Here is a 20,292-nt window from a genome sequence, read left to right as displayed (position 1 = left end):
CAAACTGCCAGGTCCAGCCTGGGGATGCTGTGAAAATTTCCACCCTCGATCCAAACCCAAAATCTTCCTCTCTCCCGCCGCCCCGCACGATCTCAGAGAATGGGGCCAACAAGTTTCCCATGGTGTTTCTGCCTCCCAATTGCATCTCTGGACATCCCCCCCCCCCCCCCCAATAGCAGAACCCCAAAAACCTTTCAGGGTATGGGAGAACTAGGGTGGAACAAGCAGCTGCACAGCTCGGCCATGCCCAAGGCAGTATTATTACAATATACTCTGACAAAAATAGAAATCTCATTTCATATCATACAAACAACCAAAAACAAGACAACCCCCCCCCCCAAAATAAAACCCAGTTTTCTGTACTGTTAGCATTGCTGACATAGTGAAGCTCGCTATTTACAGTTACAGTAGCCAGGGATCAAATACTACAAGGGAGATCAGAGAGGGGAAGGGGAAAGCACAGCAGGAGAGGGACCTCCTGATCCAGCATGGCTTTAGGTTGCGGGATGGGGACGGAGGTAGTGAGAACGCAATGCTTGTGTTTGGGTCTGTGTCATGAAGTGAAACAGGGAGGTGAAGAGAAGGGAGGAAAAGAGGGTGTGAAGGTAAGAAAAGGAGCCTGCAGAGCCCCAGTATGGAGAGGTGGATGGGGATGGGGGGTTGGAGAGCCCTGGGCCACATCCATGCTTGGCAGAGAGCTTTAAGAGAAGGAGAGGAGCAAAAAGGGGGAGAAAGCATTTCCCCTCCCCATTCCTCACCTCCATCCTCTTGCACTCTAGAGCTGGAGGTCCCAGGGGGGGGCACATGGACACACATCCCCTCCCCTCCAACCCCAGCAATATGGGGCTGAGAGCAGAGCAGCGCCGCTTCTCACTGCACACATTGCCCAACCAAGGGGGCAGCCCCCCACCCATATCCCACTGTGTCATGGGAGCACACAGGGGGAGTAGGGCGAGGGGTGGGGGGGGGTCAGTGGGGTGGGTAGGTGGGGGTATGGAGGGATATAGGGGGTACAGATCAGAACCAGGCTTTGGTGAAGCAACCAACGCTTTCAGTAAAGCAACGATAGCATTTCCCAAACATATCAGTGCGTACTTCTCATAGGAAAAAAAATATACACAACTGTATTTCATTCTCCCCCATCCCACCCCCCGAATAAAAAGAAACCATTAAAAACAAAAGCAAACTATAGCCCAAACACAATATATGAGCTGGATTGGGGGGCAAAGGGGGGGGGTCTCCAATTCATAACGTTACGGTTCGCTCCGGGTTCCACCTTTCCTCTCTTGTCTCTCTTGTTTTTAATGTAAAAGGTCGGGTTTTGGTTCTTTTTAGTCTTCATGCATTTTACAGCCTTTGGAGAATAAATAAGCTCCGTTTCGACTTCCACGTCTCTTAAAAACTGCAGCATTTTAAGTGTTGTCTTTTCAACCGTGCGATATTCGTTTGTATGTGTATGTGTGTGTGTGGTTTTCGTTTGGTTTTTTGCAACACCCCTTTAAAAAATAATAATAATGGGAAAAAAAATATATATATATATTCAAACTAAACCCCATACGCCAAAAAAAAATCCAAATAATAATAATAATAAAAAAAAAACCCCAACAATTATACACAATTGTAACCGTCAACAGTACAGATGAGCACGAGAAAGAAAACAGCAAAGATCCGATAGAAGCACGAAGGAGGGTGTTGGTTTCTTTAAGATTGTCGTTTCTCGTTGTGTCTTTTGAAAATTAGGAGGAGTTTCCTGGACTCTTTTAATAGGGAATTAATGACCTGGGCATCATGATGATACACACCCCGAGCTTGTAATGGGATGGAGGGGATCCCAATGTGCCAACCCGATGCGTCAATGTAGAGTCCCGACGTTGCGCTGCTTGCGGATGCGCTTGGGTTTGGCATGCGTTGGCGCACACCAAGCGGCCCAAACTCCGCGTGGCTGAAAAGCAGTGATGCTTTATGGGTTTTGTTCGTTCGTTTATTGTATTTTATTGTATTTTTTTTCCGGCTCTCTTGAGATGTGAAGTCAGGGCGTGAAGTCAATGAGCACAAACGTCCCGTCGCCCTCCAAGTGCCGCATTGCTGCCCCTTCCTGCTCCTTTGAAGGGCTGGAAAACGTTTGGTTGCGGCGTTTTTTTCTTGCAGGACGGTCAGGAAAAAAAGAAAAGGAAATGAGAGCGACGAGACATCGTCAATCCCACCTAATTTCCAAAGCGAGGCCGTGCAAAGAGCTGCCGTGTGGGTCCGATGCACGCAGGGCCGCCGGGTGCTGGCGGTGTGGATGCTTCTTGGATGGACACGATGGGGATAGAGCTGGGACAGAGGGATGGAGCTGGGACGTGGGGACAGATCCACGTCAACTCGGTGTGGATGAGAAGCCCGGATCACACCATGCAGGGTTTGAGGCGGAGAGAGAAGGATTGGGGTACACGGCACAGAATCTGCCCATATGGGAAAGGAACGCCAGCGTTTCGTATTCAGAACTAAACCAGCCTATGGAGAAATGGTGGCAAATGGGACTTTTCAAAGGTTTTCAAGCAGGAGATTGCTGCCTGCACATCTCTGCAGCACCGTGCAGGGATGTGGGGCTGCGTTGGCTCCGTGCTGCCTCTCTACAGCCATCACCATTCACTCCAACCCAAATTAGAGTCCTCCCCAGAGGACTTCCCCTGACTGCTCGCTTTAAGTTGCCTACCTTCATTTCATTACAGTCCAACCCACTGCAACAGGTTGGGCTGGAACCCCCCCCCACCCCAGCTCTACTGGGGTCTATGCAGAGATCCTGCACAGTTCAGCCCACAACTCCCAAGGCAAAATCCCTAAGGACGTTATTTCAGTGGCAATCCTTAAATAACAACGATTTACCCCTAACTTCTAACTTAAAGCTTTGACCCATACAGAACAGGGAATGCCTTTCAAACACACTTGCACATCTTGTTTGGTACAATCCAGCCTTGACACAGCCAAGCACCCTGCAGGGTTCAATGGGACCTCAGCAGAGGTGGCTGCAAGCTTTGGATGACCATGGCCAGAAGCAGCATTGCTCCCTTCTCTATAGGGAAGGATAATGATGTCCACAACCACCTCTCACCCAAACAGAGCCTTAAACCTGTCTCACATTCCCCCCACACCTCCAAGCGATGCTGCAGCACACAGCCTCATTCCATGGGGCTGAAACCATCCCCCCCCTGCCCAGGTTGTTGGGCAGCCCTTGGGGATGCTCAGCACCTTCATTGCTGCACCAACGCAACCCCACAGCCCCCAGCTCCAATCCGTCTCCCTTTGATTCCTGTGCCACCCACCCTGAAACTCGCAGCTCCCCAGCTGGACGAACTGCGTGCGTCGCCCATTGTGCTAGAATGAATGCCTACAAAAATCCTAAAGCTATTTTCTCAGGCAGTTTATGATAAATCTCCCCACCCCAACCCCTAAAACCCGTTTTGTCCCCCACAATTCCTCCCCTCCCACACCCCCCTTTTTTCTTTCCCCTCCCCGCTGCAAACCAGCGGCGCTCCAGGGGATGACGGGGGACCCCGTTATGTGACCCAAGTATCCAACCTCATGCGTTTCACCGAAGGGCTTTCCCCCTCGGGCTCACCACCAGGGCGCAGCAGCCCCAAGGAGGAGCTGAAGTCGGTGCGAGAGGGATCATCTCGTTCACTGCTGCCCTCGTAGGAGCTGCTGGAGCTGCTGAGGCTGTCGACGGGCGAGCGGCCGGTGGGCTCGTGGCGGGGTTGGTGGGGGAAGGTGCTGAGTGGGGTGGCAGTGTTTCGTTCCCTGTTGGGTGAGACGGGCTCCGACTTGATGCTGATGTTGGGGTTGGTGTTGACAGTCAAAGTGGTGGTGTGGGACAAGTGGCTCCCTTGTCTGAGCATCCACAGGAGGAGGGGAGGGAGGTGAGGAGGAGACAATGGGAAGCCTCTCATTACTCATCTTTCCAGCAGCCTTTTGCCCATCCATACAATTAACCACCCACACTTTACCATGACCACGACATCCCTGCCAGGTCAGGACATGATCCTGCCAACCTCCTCCCCATTGGTGCTGGGGTAACAGCTCAGGGAGGAGCCCAGAGCAGCACCCCAAAGGCAAAGAACATTCAGCAGTGCTCAGACTCACCAATGGTTGTACAGAACCATCAGAGCGTGGGGATACCTGGGCATAGCAAAGCTCCTGAGCTCCTTAGCACAGGCTGGAGCACACCCTGGAGCTCCTGCTGGGCAGTGCTCAGAAAGCAGCACCCAACCCTGACCTTACCTGGGGACTCCCAGTCACTGCTGGGACAACAGTTCCCTCTGCATTATTTCATTACCATTTCTAACATCAACTGAGTGGCCCCTGGGGCTCATTTCACTTACATTAAATTTCCTAGTGATACAGGAACCAGGTGCTGCTGCTGCTGCTGCTGCTGTTGCTGCTGCTGCTGTTGCTGTTGTTGTTGCTGCTGCTGCTGCTGTTGCTGTTGTTGCTGCTGCTGCTGCTGCTGTTGCTGCTGCTGTTGCTGCTGCTGCTGCCAGGCAGAGATGTTGCCAAGGGACAACCCACCAGGTGAGCTGAATGCTGGCAGCGAAGATAACTCAGCACTTGTCAGCTGATAATCTGCAAGGGAAGGAGCCCTTCAGTCATTTCAATGTCAAGGCTGCTCTAACCCAGCCCTGAGCACTGCAGGAAGACAGAGACCCATCCGAGAGGTACAACACAGTTGTGAGTTTCTATGGACAGGGATTCAATAGTTCTCAATAGTTTCAGAGTGGTGCTGGCCATGGGAGGTGACTCTTCCAGCTTCAAGGCTCTTTACCATCCAAACCATGAACACTGCAGTGCCCTCCAGTAGCACACAACCACTGACATACAAGTGTAAATGCACACACATAGAAGTGAAGGGGACAGATACAACGCCTTCCCATCTGCACATCCACCCTACAGCCAGTCTAAGCAGCTGGCAGAGAGGATGCAGTGCCAAATCCCCCCCTGTACCCCCACCCTGCCCATAGGGCCATAAGGAGCAGGAGGGCAGGAGAAGGACCCGCTCTATGCATCCCATTCCCATTTCTGCACAGCCACAACTGGCTTCTGAGCATCAGCAGATGGCGCTCCTTAACCATAGGAACCCAAGGGATGCAGGAGGCCAAGCAGCAAGGAGCCTGCTTCAAAGCAGGACCCATTGCAAGGAGCTGCACAGCCCAGCACGAGGACCCAGCCCAACACTCTACGAGTTGCCAAGGTGGCAATTCCTCAACCACGAAGCAACTGGGAAGGAAGCTGCTCTTCCAAGAGATGGCCAAAGCTTTGATCGGCCCTTTCCTCAAAGCCACGTCTGCATCTGATAGGGATGCAAGCAGATGCTCGATGCTGATCTGCCCTCACCCTGCTCCTCCCCATTGCCTCTGTCATTTTGGGCGCCTGTGGTTTCAGCTTCCCCACCCCTGCAGCAGCAGCAGCAGCAGCAGCAGCACATAAAGGAGGCTGCAAAGCAGTGAGCAATGCTGGAGGGCTGATGGCAGGCACTCCCTGCACAGCAGCAGCCCCATTCTCACCCCATACAGTGATTCCCACCAGCACTGGTCCTTCCTGCAAACACCCCCATAAGAAACACAAGAGAGGGCACAGAGCTCCTGTAACCTCAGCAGCCCCATGGGGTGATATCCCTAGGTTAGAAATAGGAGGAACAAGGGGCAGCACCCAGGGCTTGGCTTTGGTGCAGGCATCTGCACCCTGTAGCCATGCAAGCCCTGCCAGCCTTGTGGCATTCAGACATCCCAAGCCACAGGCGCCCGGGTGGGAATGGTTTTTGTGCCTGCGGCTAAAGCTGCAGGAGGAAAATAAATACCAAAAAGATAACATCCAGTTCTAACCCCCCCCCCACACACAACCTCCCAACAAGACTCAGGGCCCAATTAAAACCTATTTTAAGGGACTTCAGCAACACCCAGACTCGTTGGTGGCCCGCACCGACTTCCACACCAGGAGAGAGGAGTCAAACAAGCATCTCCTGGGCTACACCTACTAATTAAGTAGAGGGAGTTCCCAACACGCCTAAACTGGGTTCTTCCAGACGAGCAGCTTTCTGCATTTTTTTTCCCATTTTTGTTCTGAGCGAAACACCACAGTGAGTGATGCAGGAAAATATCCCCTCATTGCTCCTCCCCATTGCCCCCCCCTGGGGGGTTTGGGCAGGTTGCAGGTGGAACAGCCCCTTTTGCTGGTGTTGCCTTGGGCCAGCACACACCTCAGCAGCCCTACAAGCAGGACGGGCTGCATTCCTTCTAAACTTCTGGGTCCCCCAAAGCTCATTTTCATTAAGCTCCTATTACGACATTGCAGCTTTCGAGAGCCTTGAGATGGGCGTAGCTGCAATCAGCATCCACTTAAAAGCATCTTCACGCTGCCAACACCGTGTAATGGGCTACAGAATGAGAACCGTGCCCTCAAAGCCTTTATGGATACAACTGAATTCCCATTCTTAATATAATGAGTTCCCCTTTTGTTTCCATCTCATGAAACTCCACCACATCTGGTAGAGGTGAGCTGCAACCAGATGCCCCATAGCTATTCAGGAAGGGCACGTGAAGGAGGTGGCACCATCTCATTTCTCACCTGTGTTGTATGCGGTCGGCATGGCAGAGAAGGGCAGGCCCTGTGTCAGCAGGCTCGGGGTGGCCACAGAAACAACCGGCGTGGTTAGAGAGTGAGTCGCTTGGGAGACACCTAACCGCTGGGTGTTCTGCTGGGGAAGCAAATGGAGGCTGTTATAGGGTGGCAAGCTGTACCCCGAGCACCAAACCCCATTGGGTTACCATCACCCAGGACCTCTGTGAAGTTCATAGGGAGCCCTTGGATCAGTTTTGTGCTCAGGGATGTTTGCATGGAGGGCATCTCTATGCTGCAGCAGTGGGGTGCATGTCTGTAAGGCACAAACCCTTACAGCCCCCTGCTTGTCCTAAAACAAAAGCAACTACTATTTCCCTATGCTTGTGATGCCTCCTCCTGCAGCACTGGTGAGCCCCTGGCTTCCAATACAAGCTGCAGATGTGAGGCACAGCTCTGAGGGTTGTAAAGGAGCTGTGGCATATTGAAACCCGTTCTCAGCAGCCCCTGGGGTCGGTGCCCTCACGAGGTTGGGGTGACTCAAGCATTAGCAGGGTCCCTGGTGGAAATGCACTCATCTGGTTGCACGCCAGCCTCTCCCCGTGGCTCTTCAAGGCAGTTACGTGGGCAGATCTATGGGTCAGCCTCAGCCCTGTTTACAAGGCAGATAATCTGGGCTGCCTCTGCTGATCTGATTTAAATCAGACTCAAGAGGCTTGACTCTAATCTGCAGCACCCCGGCACACGTCACCCTGTGAAGCCTGGTGCAGTGCCCAGCTCCCATCATACCCAGCATGAAGTTGTTGCATCCCCATGGGGTAAGACCTGCACCAGTATGGGAGCACCCAGAGCACTGCCATGGGGTTTTAGGACAACACATGGGTGTCTGCACCGACACAGGACCTTCCTGGGGTGCACCCTACACCTCAATCCAACCCTAGAAGGGTCTGCAGCACCCACATGCTGCCCAGCACCCAGGGAAGGCGATTAGCTGGGTGCTAATTGCTAAAGAGATAAGGCTGTCAGAGGTTTTCCTGGCTTGAATCCTGCTGGCAGTCACCCTAAGGGGGTGCCCACTGCCCCATAGGGCAGGGATGCTGTAGGAAAATGGGGGTGTGTAGCCCTGCCATGCTGCAAGGCAGCACCGAGCTTTAATCCCAAACCATGCAGGCAAGAAGTGCTGACACGTGCAAGATGCTACAACACACGGGTTGCAAAATACCCCGAGTCACAAGCTGCCACTTGGGCTCGTTACAAAACCATGCAGGCATGCTCCCAGGTGAGATGGTCGTGCACTGGTGAAACACATTCTGCCCTGTGTTTCCAATGGGAAGCAACCCACGGCATGCAGAAACACATAGGGGGGGGGTCAGCTCCTTGGTCCCACTAGAAGCAGCACCACAGCTTCTATTATATGGGGTGTCTGGGAGCACCCTGGAGGGTGACAGCAGGTGGGTGAGAGACAGGATGAGAGCTGGAAGCAACATGCAGGGAGAGGAAATAGGGAGGTGGGCGACTGCAGCACTGAGCCTGCAGAGCTGTGCCAAGCTCCCTATCCCCCCCCATGGATTTTATCACCTCGCTGCCAGCTGGGGTTGGGCGAGGACCATGTTTTGCTGCCGGCAGAGTCAGCCTGGCAGCTCCAATTAAAACTATTCATGCTAACCTGGCTGTTTCTTTTGCCTAAAGCGAGCTGATTCCTTCAGGCAATGCCCTGCAGCAGAGGGGAGGGTAAAGCGGAGGTGTTGGTTGTTTTGGAGGCTGTAGGTGGGGAAACCGAGGCACAACACTACCAGGGATTCAAAGTAGGGAAGGGAGGTTTGTAGGGCATGGAGAGGAGCAGAATTCAAGTCTCAGCCAGCCCTGGCCCTGGCCAAGTGTCTCCTTGTAGGCTGTGCGAGGTCCTGCTTCTCTCTTGTGCTTTTGGAAAGCTTTTTTCCCTGGCTGTGTTTGCTGAATCCTACAGCGGCTCTCGTCCTTTCCTCACTGTGCTGACCTGTCGCCCATATGCCCTGCACCAGAATAGCAACAGCACAGAGGGTGAATCATTGCCACAAACAAGGTGGTGCTCACTTTGCTGGCAGAAAGAAAGAAAAGGGAAAAAAAAAAAGAAAAAAAGCCATAAAAATAACACAGAAAATTGCACAAACAAGGGCTGGTGAATGCGTGAGCCAGGCAATGGATTCACACAGGCTGTAAATAATATCCTCATAAGAGAATAGGAAAGAGCTTGTGCTACTCCCCATCCCTGCTGGGGGCCAGGTTTCCCTATGCCCCCCTCTATGGGGATTGTGGTGCCCAGGTTGGTTGTATGGCACACAGGCACAGCCTTAGGGAGGATGAAACACCTGACAGCTCATATGACATCCTACAGCTCAACTCTTCCTTTTAATTTGTCTAAAAACAAGAGCTTTGGGGGTTTTTTAGCTCCTAGGATGAGGGCAGTGATGCTGCGCTCCCAGCACAGGGGCTGGGATGGGATGGGTCCGACCAAGGATGGGATACAGGGACAAACAGGACAAGCAACCCCACTACAATGCACACTCAATGTCACTCACCAGAGCCAAGTGATCCTCCGTCTGCCCACATAGAACAGGGAAGAAAACCAAGAAGCACCATTAACCCACTGCCCTCACCCACCGCAGCACTCGATGCTCATAGGGACATTGCACATTGGGGACAGGCTTGGTGCAAAGGGGAAATGCAAAGGGAAATCCTCCCAGCTCCCATTGGCACAGCATGGAAGCGATGCCTGAACTAAACCCAAGCTCACCAGGTGGTGCATTAAGCCTTTGCCGCTCTGAGAGGTGATAACACGCAGGTCCGGCTTGCGGCTGTTGGAGGCGAGTTGGGTGCTGTGGGGTGGAGGTGGAGGGGATTTGGCTGGGATGATCTTGCCCAAAGTGCTGCCATTAGAGACGGGAAGGAGACCAGGGGAGGCACGAGCACTCACGTAGCCGTTACCTGCAAGAGAATGGCCACAAGGTGAAGGTTTAGTGGTGAACAAAGCAAAGATGCTCTGGGTGTGCAGGGATGCAAGCAGCACTGAGCACAATGCAACACAGCATGACCACTGCATGCTGCTTATAGCAGGGTACCAGGGCCCTGTCAAGGCAGCTAATTACCCTCACGTTCACTTTGGAAGCTGCTTTTTGGCTGCAGAAAGGGTTGTGGGCAGAGCGGTGGTGCACTGATCCCACTGTCCCTTTGAAGATCTGAGAGTCCCTCCCTCCTCCTGCTGCCCCACTTAAGGATTTTATGTGCAAAGAAGAGAAGGCATTAAAAAAAAAGGAAGAAAAAAAAAACTGTAAAAAGGAAAAGATTTGATGAACATCAGGAAAGGAATAAATTGGATCAGATTACGGTTCTGATGAGGGTTTTTTGTTGTGTTTTTTTTTGCCTTCTCATTTTTATGAATAGGCCCCAAAGATAGAAAGGCGTTTAGCAATCAACCAGGATTCAGCCCTCATATTCACTGCACGTTAGACCGGGAAAAATAGGTCGCTGATTGCATTATTAATCACATCTACCATTGCTCTACATCTGCATTTCAGCTGGCGGCTGCGATGCTGCAGCCATGGCAGGTGCCCACATTGGGCCAGGCATGTTGTTAGGGATGATGCTGGTGAAGGAACAGCCTCGTCCCCAGCTCTGAGATAGGGACAGAGCCCAAAGGAAAGTGTGAACTCGATGCTCTCGTTGCTAAGGTGGCATTAACACCAATGTGGAAGCACGCAGCTCCTATGGTAACCATTAATTTCAAGGTATGCTATTTGGGTGGGATGGGGGGGGAAGGCACTGGTGCTATGGGGTTGGCATGGATGTGTTTAATGAAGGAAAACACCAGCCCCATTCCTTCCAGAACAACTCAAAGCTGCTCCACGTGGGATAAAACCCACAACTGCAAAAGCTTAAGAGCATAAAGATGCTCAAATGCATGGAGGTCAATGGCTGCAGAGAGCAGAGGGGTGGGCAACGTGCCTCCCCTGGCTGCAAGGTGTTGCATGTCACACTGTGCAAGCAGCAGCCAGGCACGTTGTCTGCATCACTGCAGAATCCAGGCCACAATGATGACTCAGTAGCTGCAGGTGACCTTGATGCTGCAGAGCAGACGAGGAAGAGGAGGAAAGGAGGATGAAATGCTCTACAAGCCCCTTAGGCTCCAAGTGCTGGGGGCAGGGAGCCCCATGGTTGGGGGGCAGGATGGGTTGGCTGTCCCCACTCCTCACACCCGTTTCCTGGAGCAGCTGCAGGAACGTGGGGAATGCTGCGGTGCTGCGGTGACGTCAATGCTGACATTCAGCAGCTCTGCCAAGCTCTGAGCTGCCACGGCTGCTCACAACAGCTGACGTGGGGGCGGCGGGTGGCTTTGGGGGGCAGCAGGGTGGGGAGGTGAAGCACCCACCAACCCCCCCCCACCCTCCCTCCTTTAGGAGCCACCCACAACCCCACACATGGGCTGGCAGTGGGGCTGAAGAATTGCTTAAGGACCTGTTTGGGTTTTATTGGGGGTAATACTAAATGCTATGCTCCTCTAGAGTGAGGCTATGTCAAAGCCATCACCAATAGGGACAAATAGAGCACAGGGCTCTGCTGGCTTGGGACAGCAGGTGCCAAGGGCTGCATGTTGGCTGACCAAAGCTGCAGGCTGGAGGCATTATTAGTTCATTTTATAGCCAGGGAGCTAAGCCACACGGTCTGAGTTGAGTTAGCGCTGGGGCTCTCGCAGTGGAAAGGGGCCTTAATGAGCTTTTTTCCTTGCTGTAAAGTTCCTTTATAGGGCCCGAGTGCATGGGAGGAACCAGGTGTTAAGTGACTCAGCCGAGGTCAGAGGAGAAGTGGGTTTTCAGCTCGAGGTGCTGCCCAAATCAGGTCCTCTTTTGCCTGCCAAAAGCCAAAGCTCCTTGGTCTGTATGTCTCCCAAAGAGCAATAATGGACCTCAGCCCCCCAAAACACATCACCTCCCTGTATGGAACATTACAGAGACTGGCCTGGAGCATCTCCGACAAAGCTTCTCACTGCCAAACCCTCTTTAGCACTTCTCCATCCACCAAATGTGTTGGGTTGAAAGGAAAACACACATTCCTGTGTGATTTATGGGAAATGGAGGCATAGAAGAGAGAAAAGAGCCCAGCCTTTGAGTGCCAGCCCCACACCACCCCTCACTTACCCACAGGGCTTGGGCAGGCTCCGTTGGTGTTGTTCAGGTCACCCCCAAGCATCGCCCCTATAAAGCAACCAGAAACATGGGATCAGGGCCACGTTGAGCATCACTGCTGGGAGATGGGAGGAAAGCAAAGGAAAATCAGCAGCGTTGCATTCCCAGTGAGAAAATCCTGGGCAAAATGAGCAGCATTCCTAGTGATCAGGTTTGGAAACAATATCCAGGCAGATCCGTTTCCTTTGGGTAGCAGCCAGGCGGCACAAGGGGCCTGATCCAAAGCACACGGGGCTTGGAAAACACTGTGGTTATTTTGTTCCAAAGCCTTCTGGAGGTACACAGGGACCGTGCTGCAGGGAAATGAGCCCCAACAGCGCAGTGTGAAACACTATCTGCCCTGTAACGTTTGCATCGAATGGAAACCAAGCCTCTTCATGCTGCCAGAGCTGCTGCAACGCTGCCTCCCTCCCAGGGCTCTATTGCACAAAGGTGAATGCTTGGATAGCATAGGGAAAAGCACAACAGGGGCCTCAGGCTGCACAATAACAGACCCAACTCCATCACCTCTGTCTAAGTGGGGCTCAGGGTGGCAGCAAGCCCTTGAAAGCAGAAGTGCTGCTATGCAAGAAAGGCATTTGTTCCCCACGTGAAAAGCATAATCGTGGGTGCTGAGGTCCCAAAAATACTTTAGAGCTTGGCAAAAGGGTCCAGAGTCCCTAGAGGATGGGATGGGGATGCAAAGCAAGGTCCTGGTTGCATTGAAGCCCTTAAGCAGACAGTACCAGTGAGCTCTGAGCAAGCTCTGTGCCAGCACTGCCTTTGCTTTGGAAACAATAACGCAGCTCTTTGCTCTCCTCTTGACTGCATTGTTAAAAAAGTATATGTATATATATATATAAAAATATATAAAAGAAATAGCTTGTCTCACATGCAAGGGGCCTGGCTCCTATAAACAGGATTTCTTCCGTGTCCCAGGCAGTGAGTGAATGAAACGCAGATGGTTGGACTTGGAACACACCTCAGCACTCGAAACCACAAAATTATTCTCCCCCCTCCTTGAAACAAATGTTTCATGAGCTGGATGGAAATGGCAAGCGCCGAGCGGGCTCTGCTTTACAGCAAAACCTCTTTTCTTTCTGCAGGGGCCAGCAAGAGGGCAGGGGTGATGCCTACAAACAGAGCCACGGTGCAAGAGGGAGATGCTGCTCTTTGGCACCAGCATAAAGAACCTTTTTTCCTCTGAATTTTGGGGCTCTGCTCCTCCTTTCAAAGAACCTGTGCAGCCACACCACCATCTCCTCTGCCATTTGCAGCCCAAATGACTTTTACAGACCATCTGCAAAGACCAAAATAGCAAGCAGGGGCTTTCTGAGTGCTATTATTACTTATGATGGCACCGCAGGAGAGAGCCGGGCTGCGGTCACATGTGTCCCCCCCCCTCCTCCTTCACTGCAGGGAATGAGGGTGACGAGAGCCCAACCTGCTCTTACCACCCCACTCCAGTCCTTGCTGGAAAGGACCACTCCTCGGATCTGTCAGCAGATCTGGGTGAGTAATCACCCAGAGACCAACTGCAGCCACCAACAGGCTGAGGCCAATAAAAATATAAGCCCTTTTTAGGCAGCTGTCCCACGTCCCTCCTGGCTGTGTTGGGACACAAGAAGCCAGCCTTGGGATGGGAACAGCAGCGGGTGACTCAGCCCTTTGCATTGCTTGATGTGAAACAACATGATATGGAAAAGCAAGGGTGCAACCTGAGCAGGGAGAGGTCACTGGCTTTATTGCATAGGGGGATGTAGGAGCTGAAGATGGGATGTAGGAGCTGAAGATGGGATTGTAGGAAGCTGAAGATGGGATGGTAGGAAGCTGAAGATGGGATGGATAGGGAGCTGAAGATGGGATGTAGGAGCGTGAAGATGGGAATGTAGGGAGCTGAGATGGAGATGTTAGGAGCTGAAGATGGGATGTAGGAGCTGAAGATGGGATGTAGGAGCTGAAGATGGGATGTAGGGCCTGAAGATGGGATGTAGGAGCTGAAGATGGGCATGGGTTAGGGCCTGAAATGGATGTATGGCTGTAAGATGGGATGTAGGGCCTGAAGATGGGACGTAGGGCCTGAAGATGGGATGTAGGAGCTGAAGATGGGACGTAGGGCTGAAGATGGCGGCATGTAGGAGCTGAAGATTGGGATGTAGGCGCCTGGAGATGGGCATGTAGGGGAGCTGAAGATGGGAATGTAGGGCCTGAAGATGGGAATGTTAGGGCCTGAAAGATGCGGATGTAGGAGCTGAAGATGGATGTAGGAGCTGAGGGATGGATGTAGGAGCTGAAGATGGGAGCTAGTAGGCAGCTGAAGATGGGATGTAGGAGCTGAAGATGGGATATAGGACCAACTCACCTGCACTGGCTGGTCGTTGTGGCAGCCCTGGGGATACGGTGTTCCTCTGCAGTGTTGGCTGCTGTGGTGAGAGGAGCCGGGGGTCTGTGAGTGATGAAGTCACCAAGGATTGGGTCACCAAAGAGCTGCCTGGGCTGCTGAACTGCAGCGTGTTCTGGTTGGTCACAGGAACCGTCACTGGCATGGCAAAGTTTGGCGTGGGCACTGCAGACTGAAGAGAGAGAGAACAGGAGGTGAAGGGGAGAGAGCAAATGGAGATGCCTTCCTTTGTAGGTTCCTAGCAAGGGGATTGGCAGCACCGTCCTGTGGCTGCAGTGGAGTCAGTGTGGTCACCCCAAGTCCCCACATTGCTGTGCTCCCATCTACATGGGGTATGATGTATTCATCCATCTGAGCATCTTGGGGCAGCACTGGCACAGAAACCCAGACAGACCCCGTATCTGGAGCAGGGCAGAGTCTGCCTGGATACATCACAGCTGCTTTTTTCTTCCTTTTAGGCCTTATTTATTTACCCGTCATCTTTTCAGAGCTCAAAGCATCAAAGAAGGGAGAAGTGCTGCACGGTGCCTCTCAATGCACTGCCCTCTGCCCCTCTGCAAAGCAGCACTGAGCCCTAGGGACAGGCTCTCACCACCCCATGCCCTCCAGGTGACACTGAGGTCTGTCCTTCCACCACCAGGAGTTATGGGGCAGGAGGAGGAGGTGACCTGGTGTGAGCAGGACGAAGGCTCAAGCCCTATCCTTGCCTGCAGGTCGAGGACCAGCTTCACCTACCAACGTCCCCGCAGGAACCAGACTCACCGTGATTATCCCATCAGCCTTTCTTATGTCACTGATTTGCTCTTCATTAACAGGAACAGGCACCTGCTTAGAGGCTTTAGCAGGGGCTTTGTTCAAATCCCACTCTAATTTGCCAAGGGCTGGGAAAGCAGAGCACCCAGTGCACCAAGCAACACCCAGTGTCCCCACCAAACACACCAGCAGGGGTGGAGGGAGCCAAGTACCCAACACTATGGTGTTATTAGGGTGCTGCTCAGTGGCTGAATTCCTTTAAGGGGAGAGGAATGAAGAAGGGATGGTGCTGGAAACCCTCCCATCTGCTCAAGGGCATCCTGTCCTTCAGAGATCCCATGGCCCCAAGCTGGTGTTGCAGCTCCAAGGGCTCAGGGGACTGGCATGTCCCCTCCCAGGGTTGTACAAGCCTTAACACAGCCCTGGGTCCTGCTCAACTGCAAACGACAGGTAAAAAATAAAAGGTGGGGGGGCCATGGGGAGCCTGGCAGGTTTTGTCAGGTGTGTGAATGGTGTGGCAGGGTTGTGCAATAGATGACTGTAAGCACACGTGTGTGTGTGTGTGTGTGTGTGTGTGTGTGTGCATTGAGGGAATGAAGAGCAAACCTGGTGCATCCTCAATGAGGATGACCAGAGAGCAGCATCCAGCCCCTGCATCTCCATGCTGCTGCCAGGCCAGCATGCAACTGGAACCCAGCACCAATGCATGGGGGCAGCTGGGGCATAGGGGGCTCATAACTCAGTCCAAAATCTGGATAGAAGATGCACACATCAGCCAAGCTCTAATGAGGTCTGATTTTGTCTTAAGCCATTGCAAACACGCTCTGAGCACAGAGGACTCTCCATAGCGAACGCGGCTGCTGTTAGCTAACGAGCCCAGTTAGTTCTCATCACACACACACACACATAAAAACACTCCAGCTGGTTAAAAATGAGAAGCATCACCACCAACAGCACACGCTCAGCTGGAACTGCTCCATCCTCACTGCATAAGGGGTTTAGTCAGGGGAGCCAGATGCTCTGCCTTTAAACCCCCAGCACCCAAATGCCCCCATACCCAAAAACCACAGGGCTTGTATAGGGGCTGTGAGTGGGTAGAGCTGTGCCTTCAAACCCTGGTAGGGCCAAAACCTCTTCCCTAAGTGCCACAGCTGAGTCAGCAAAACCAAAGGGGGATGGATTTCAAGACCCAATTTTCTTGAAAAGCCTGAATTTTTTTAACCTGTGTGGGCTCGCAAAGCACAGAAGGGCAGATATCTCTTATATTTTCCTTTAAGGGGTTGGAGGGAGGGGGCTGTGTAATTTCCTATCGCCGCGTCCAGCCCTTGAATATTAGCCTCTCTGCTCCCAGTTAATGATGGCTGCGGTGACACAGGGCTAATCCCACTGAAGGAGGTTTGCTTGCACCAACAGCCCTGGCTCCCACTGCTAACAAACTAATTTGACACACGTCCCCCCCCTTCCATTCCCTCCTGTTTTCTGACACAAATCCTTTCCAGCGTTGTCCTGATGCCACCCCACTGACGGACAGGCTTGGGATCACGGGCTAAAACCTCACTGGATCTCTGCCATGGCCACCAGCTGCCCTAAGGGCTTGATGGATTTGGGTGGAATTAAGGCAGAATGGCCCAAAGCAGGCTGACCCAGTGCTCCTCCCTGCTGGCTCATAGGGGCCTGGGGTTCCTAACCAAAGGAAAACCCCCTTTTGGGGGTAAAAGGGTGGCCAAGGAGGCTCAAATCTATTACTTATGGCCAAGGGGCAGAGGCAGAAATGATTTGTAGCCCAGGGATGCTGGAGCTGGCTGAGTCATGAAGGGCTGCTCCCACTTGTCCAAGTGGGAAACCAGAGGGTTCCCAACAGCTCCTTGTACTGCTGCCCCCACAGCCACCTTCCCCTCTTATCTCCCCTAGTTTCCTGCCCCCATTTGGGTGCATTCGGGGCCCTGGTTCCTATGGCACATCACGGCTCCAAAGCAAAGCCATGCAAGACCCCCGTCACCCAGAGGCAGCCGGGGTGGGATGGGTTGCAGGTCACCAGCTACTCACTGCGAGCCGGTAACTCTGCATCATTTTATCAAACTCCTCATCAATCTTTTTATATTTCTCTTCCGTCTGCGGGGTCAATGCAAACACTTCATCCCCTTCTGGGCTTTCGCATTCCCTGTGCTTCTTGTTCAGCGCCTGTGTGATGTGTTGGGGGGGGGGGGTTGGGGATGGGGCAAGGGGGGTCAGGAATGGGGACGAGGTTGGGGGGGGAAATCGAACAGAAGAAAAACAGAACAAATAATGAAGGTTTACTGGCCATAGAGCAGCTACTTACACCGTATCGCTTGAACAGGATATCCAGATCCTCGCTGCCTTTACGGTATTTATCCTCCATCAAGGGGCTCTGGTCTATCGAGTCATCTCCGTCTGGCTCCGGGCTGTCACAGCCATTAAGTCCTTTCTTTCTTAACGTCTGAAAACACAATCAGGACAGTTTAAGAGCCTGGGATTGGTGGGGTTCCATTGGAATGCCCCTATGGCACAGCAGCAGGGCTGGCCCTAACACACTGTGCACCAAGGGTGGCATTAAATGATAAGGATGGATGGATAGATGGGTGGATGGAGGGAGAAACTCTCTGGATCTCAAAAGATCTACATATGCTGGTGCTGATTTTGGACCCATACGAGCCCAGATGTGGGTTTTGTCACCTCCAATTAGGAGAAGAAATAAAACTCAAGGATGGGATGCGCTCTCCAGCTAGAAATAATAGATAAGATGTTATTACAGATAGGAAACAAAGCCAAAAAGCAGGCACAGGTCCTGCTCACTTTGGGCAGTCAGCAAGAAAAACCCAAGCAGGATTTGGGCAAGAAATCCCCTCTTTTCACATGCAGTAGCCAATGTGCAGATTGCATTACGCATGCACATTTAATCATTGTATTTTGCAAATACCAAAAGCAATTAGGCCGTGATTATGGAACCATCACTTGCCAATTTTTCTTTGATTTTATTTTTAAGTCAAAAGCTATTTCCTGGAATTCTTGATCCCTTTTCATGCCAAATTCAGCGGGGGGAAAAAAAATAAAGGCCGCCTTGACGATTCTCCTCTTCTCTTCCTAAATAGCCTAAATAAACATCTCTGCTTCCAGGCCAAAACATCCTGGAGCTGCTCTGCTTTACCTGGAGCCATTTGGGCAGCGTTATTTCCCCCAGGAGCTCTATTTCTTCCTATTGCAACCCCAGCAATCTCCCCCCATTCCAAGTGAAACCCCTCAGTATCTTCACACCCATGAGCCACTTCCAACATCATCCAGGCTTGTAGAAACCAACACCGTCTCCTGTCATTTCTTCCCCCTTTACACATTACCTTTTATTTTGCAAAACTCCTTCCCCAAATCTTTTCTATCACTCATGTGGCTGGAAAGTTGAGTCTCCCTCCTTGCTTAAAGAAGAAGAGATTTTCCTCCCCCCCTCTCTCTTTCAGAAGCAAAGTGGAAAACATTGTTCCATGAGCCATGGAAGCAATGAAGCCGTGTTTCCTACATGCAACAGGAGCTGTGCTGGGGAGATTCTCTGGTGTCTAATAAGGGGCTGTGCCCATGCTGCTGTGTTTCTCCTTGCAGGAGATGTCCCATCCATCTCCATTCTAAGACTTGAAGGAAACCCCTCCTTCCTATAACTTACAGCACTGAAATGCAACAACAAACGGCCCCTTTTCATTTTAAGTCAATTTCAACCGAATTTCTTCAACTCAGAAAAATAAAAGGCCTTTTTCTGGTCCAGTGCTAGTTTGGTGGTTGCCCCCACCTCATTCAAAAGTGGGTTTTAACCCAAGGAGGGTGGGAGAGCAGCAGGAAACCCGGAGCATGTGAGAGGAAGCGATGCCTGGTCAGGATGCAGCCGACTTCCCTTAAAGGAGACTGGCTGCAATCTAAACAACTCCTGACTTTGGGGAAGGATGGAAAGGAACGGGACGCTGTGCCCCCACATCTACTGCAGTGACAGAAGGGGAAGCAAAGCAAGAGCCGACCCCATTGCCATACAGCCAGGGAAAGCAGAGGATGTGCTGCCTGACCTGGAGCATCCCCACAGCCCTGCCCCGTCCTCATCCCTCAAACAGGACCTGGCACATCAGCTGGGCTTCGGGAAACGAGAAGCGACAGCGAGGAGCAAAGCCGGCGTGATCCGCAGCCAGGCGCGCACGTGGCACTCAGCGTGCATGTCTGAGGGCTCAGCTGGGCCCTGTGATTAAGGACCCCCCCCTTCATCCACCCCTTCTTCCCCCCCTGAATGCAGTCAGAGAGATTTGCTCAGACTTAAAAGCTTGCAGCAGTCAGGACTGGGCTTGGCAGGGAGCAGAGGGGCACAAACTTCATCCCAAGAGCTCGGATTTACTGCTGCCAGGCTTGGGTCCTTGTGCCATGCAAGGCTCCATTGCTGCCAGCTGATCCCTGTGCCATGCAAGGCTCCATTGCTGCCAGCTTGATCCCTATGCCATGCAAGGCTCCATTGCTGCCAGCTGATCCCTGTGCCATGCAAGGCTCCATTGCTGCAGCTGAACCCTGTGCCATGCAGGCTCCATTGCTGCAGCTGATCCCTGTGCCATGCAAGGCTCCATTGCTGCCAGCTGATCCCTGTTGCCATGCAAGGCTCCATTGCTGCCAGCTGATCCCTGTGCCATGCAAGGCTCCATTGCTGCCAGCTGATCCCTGTTGCCATGCAAGGCTCCATTGCTGCAGCTGATCCCTGTGCCATGCAAGGCTCCATTGCTGCAGCTGATCCCTGTGCCATGCAAGGCTCCATTGCTGCCAGCTGATCCCTGTGCCATGCAAGGCTCCATTGCTGCCAGCTGATCCCTGTGCCATGCAAGGCCCATTGCTGCCAGCTGATCCCTGTGCCATGCAAGGCTCCATTGCTGCCAGCTGATCCCCTGTGCCATGCAAGCCCCATTGCTGCCAGCTGATCCCTGTGCCATGCAAGGCTCCATTGCTGCAGCTGATCCCTGTGCCATGCAAGGCTCCATTGCTGCCAGCTGATCCCTGTGCCATGCAAGGCTCCATTGCTGCCAGCTGATCCCTGTGCCATGCAAGGCTCCATTGCTGCCAGCTGATCCCTGTGCCATGCAAAGCTCCATTGCTGCCAGCTGATCCCTGTGCCATGCAAAGCCCCATTGCTGCAGCTGATCCCTGTGCCATGCAAGGCTCCATTGCTGCCAGCTGATCCCTGTGCCATGCAAGGCTCCATTGCTGCCAGCTGATCCCTGTGCCATGCAAAGCCCCATTGCTGCCAGCTGATCCCGTTGCCATGCAAAGCTCCATTGCTGCCAGCTGATCCTGTGCCATGCAAGGCTCCATTGCTGCAGC

General features: G+C 52.7%; 1 protein-coding gene across 14 annotated transcripts in view; it reads right to left on the bottom strand.

Annotated features, from left to right (window-relative positions):
- Nucleotides 1-240: 240 nt before the first annotated feature.
- The window catches only part of MEF2D (myocyte enhancer factor 2D), a 46,996-nt gene continuing 26,944 nt past the window's right edge, over nt 241-20,292 (bottom strand). For 8 of the 14 annotated variants that reach the window (XM_015884391.2, XM_015884396.2, XM_015884394.2 and 5 more), the window contains 8 exons: nt 17,264-17,401; nt 14,152-14,362; nt 11,763-11,819; nt 9,365-9,555; nt 9,150-9,170; nt 6,601-6,730; nt 4,362-4,602; nt 241-3,870 (listed from right to left, as the gene is read on the bottom strand). In XM_015884391.2, the coding sequence (XP_015739877.1) occupies nt 3,540-3,870; nt 4,362-4,602; nt 6,601-6,730; nt 9,150-9,170; nt 9,365-9,555; nt 11,763-11,819; nt 14,152-14,362; nt 17,264-17,401 (1,320 nt within the window). In that variant the 3' untranslated portion in view covers nt 241-3,539. Of the gene's footprint in view, nt 3,871-4,361; nt 4,603-6,600; nt 6,731-9,149; nt 9,171-9,364; nt 9,556-11,762; nt 11,820-14,151; nt 14,363-16,989; nt 17,125-17,263; nt 17,402-20,292 lie in introns of all 14 variants that reach the window. The other 6 variants (XM_015884402.2, XM_032449181.1, XM_015884401.2 and 3 more) reach the window with 6 other exon arrangements.

This window comes from Coturnix japonica, chromosome 25 (genome assembly GCF_001577835.2).
Source record: "Coturnix japonica isolate 7356 chromosome 25, Coturnix japonica 2.1, whole genome shotgun sequence".
NCBI lineage: Eukaryota > Metazoa > Chordata > Aves > Galliformes > Phasianidae > Coturnix > Coturnix japonica.
The sequence above is the reverse complement of the archived record's forward strand: the minus strand, read 5'-3'. Positions and strand labels throughout refer to the sequence as shown.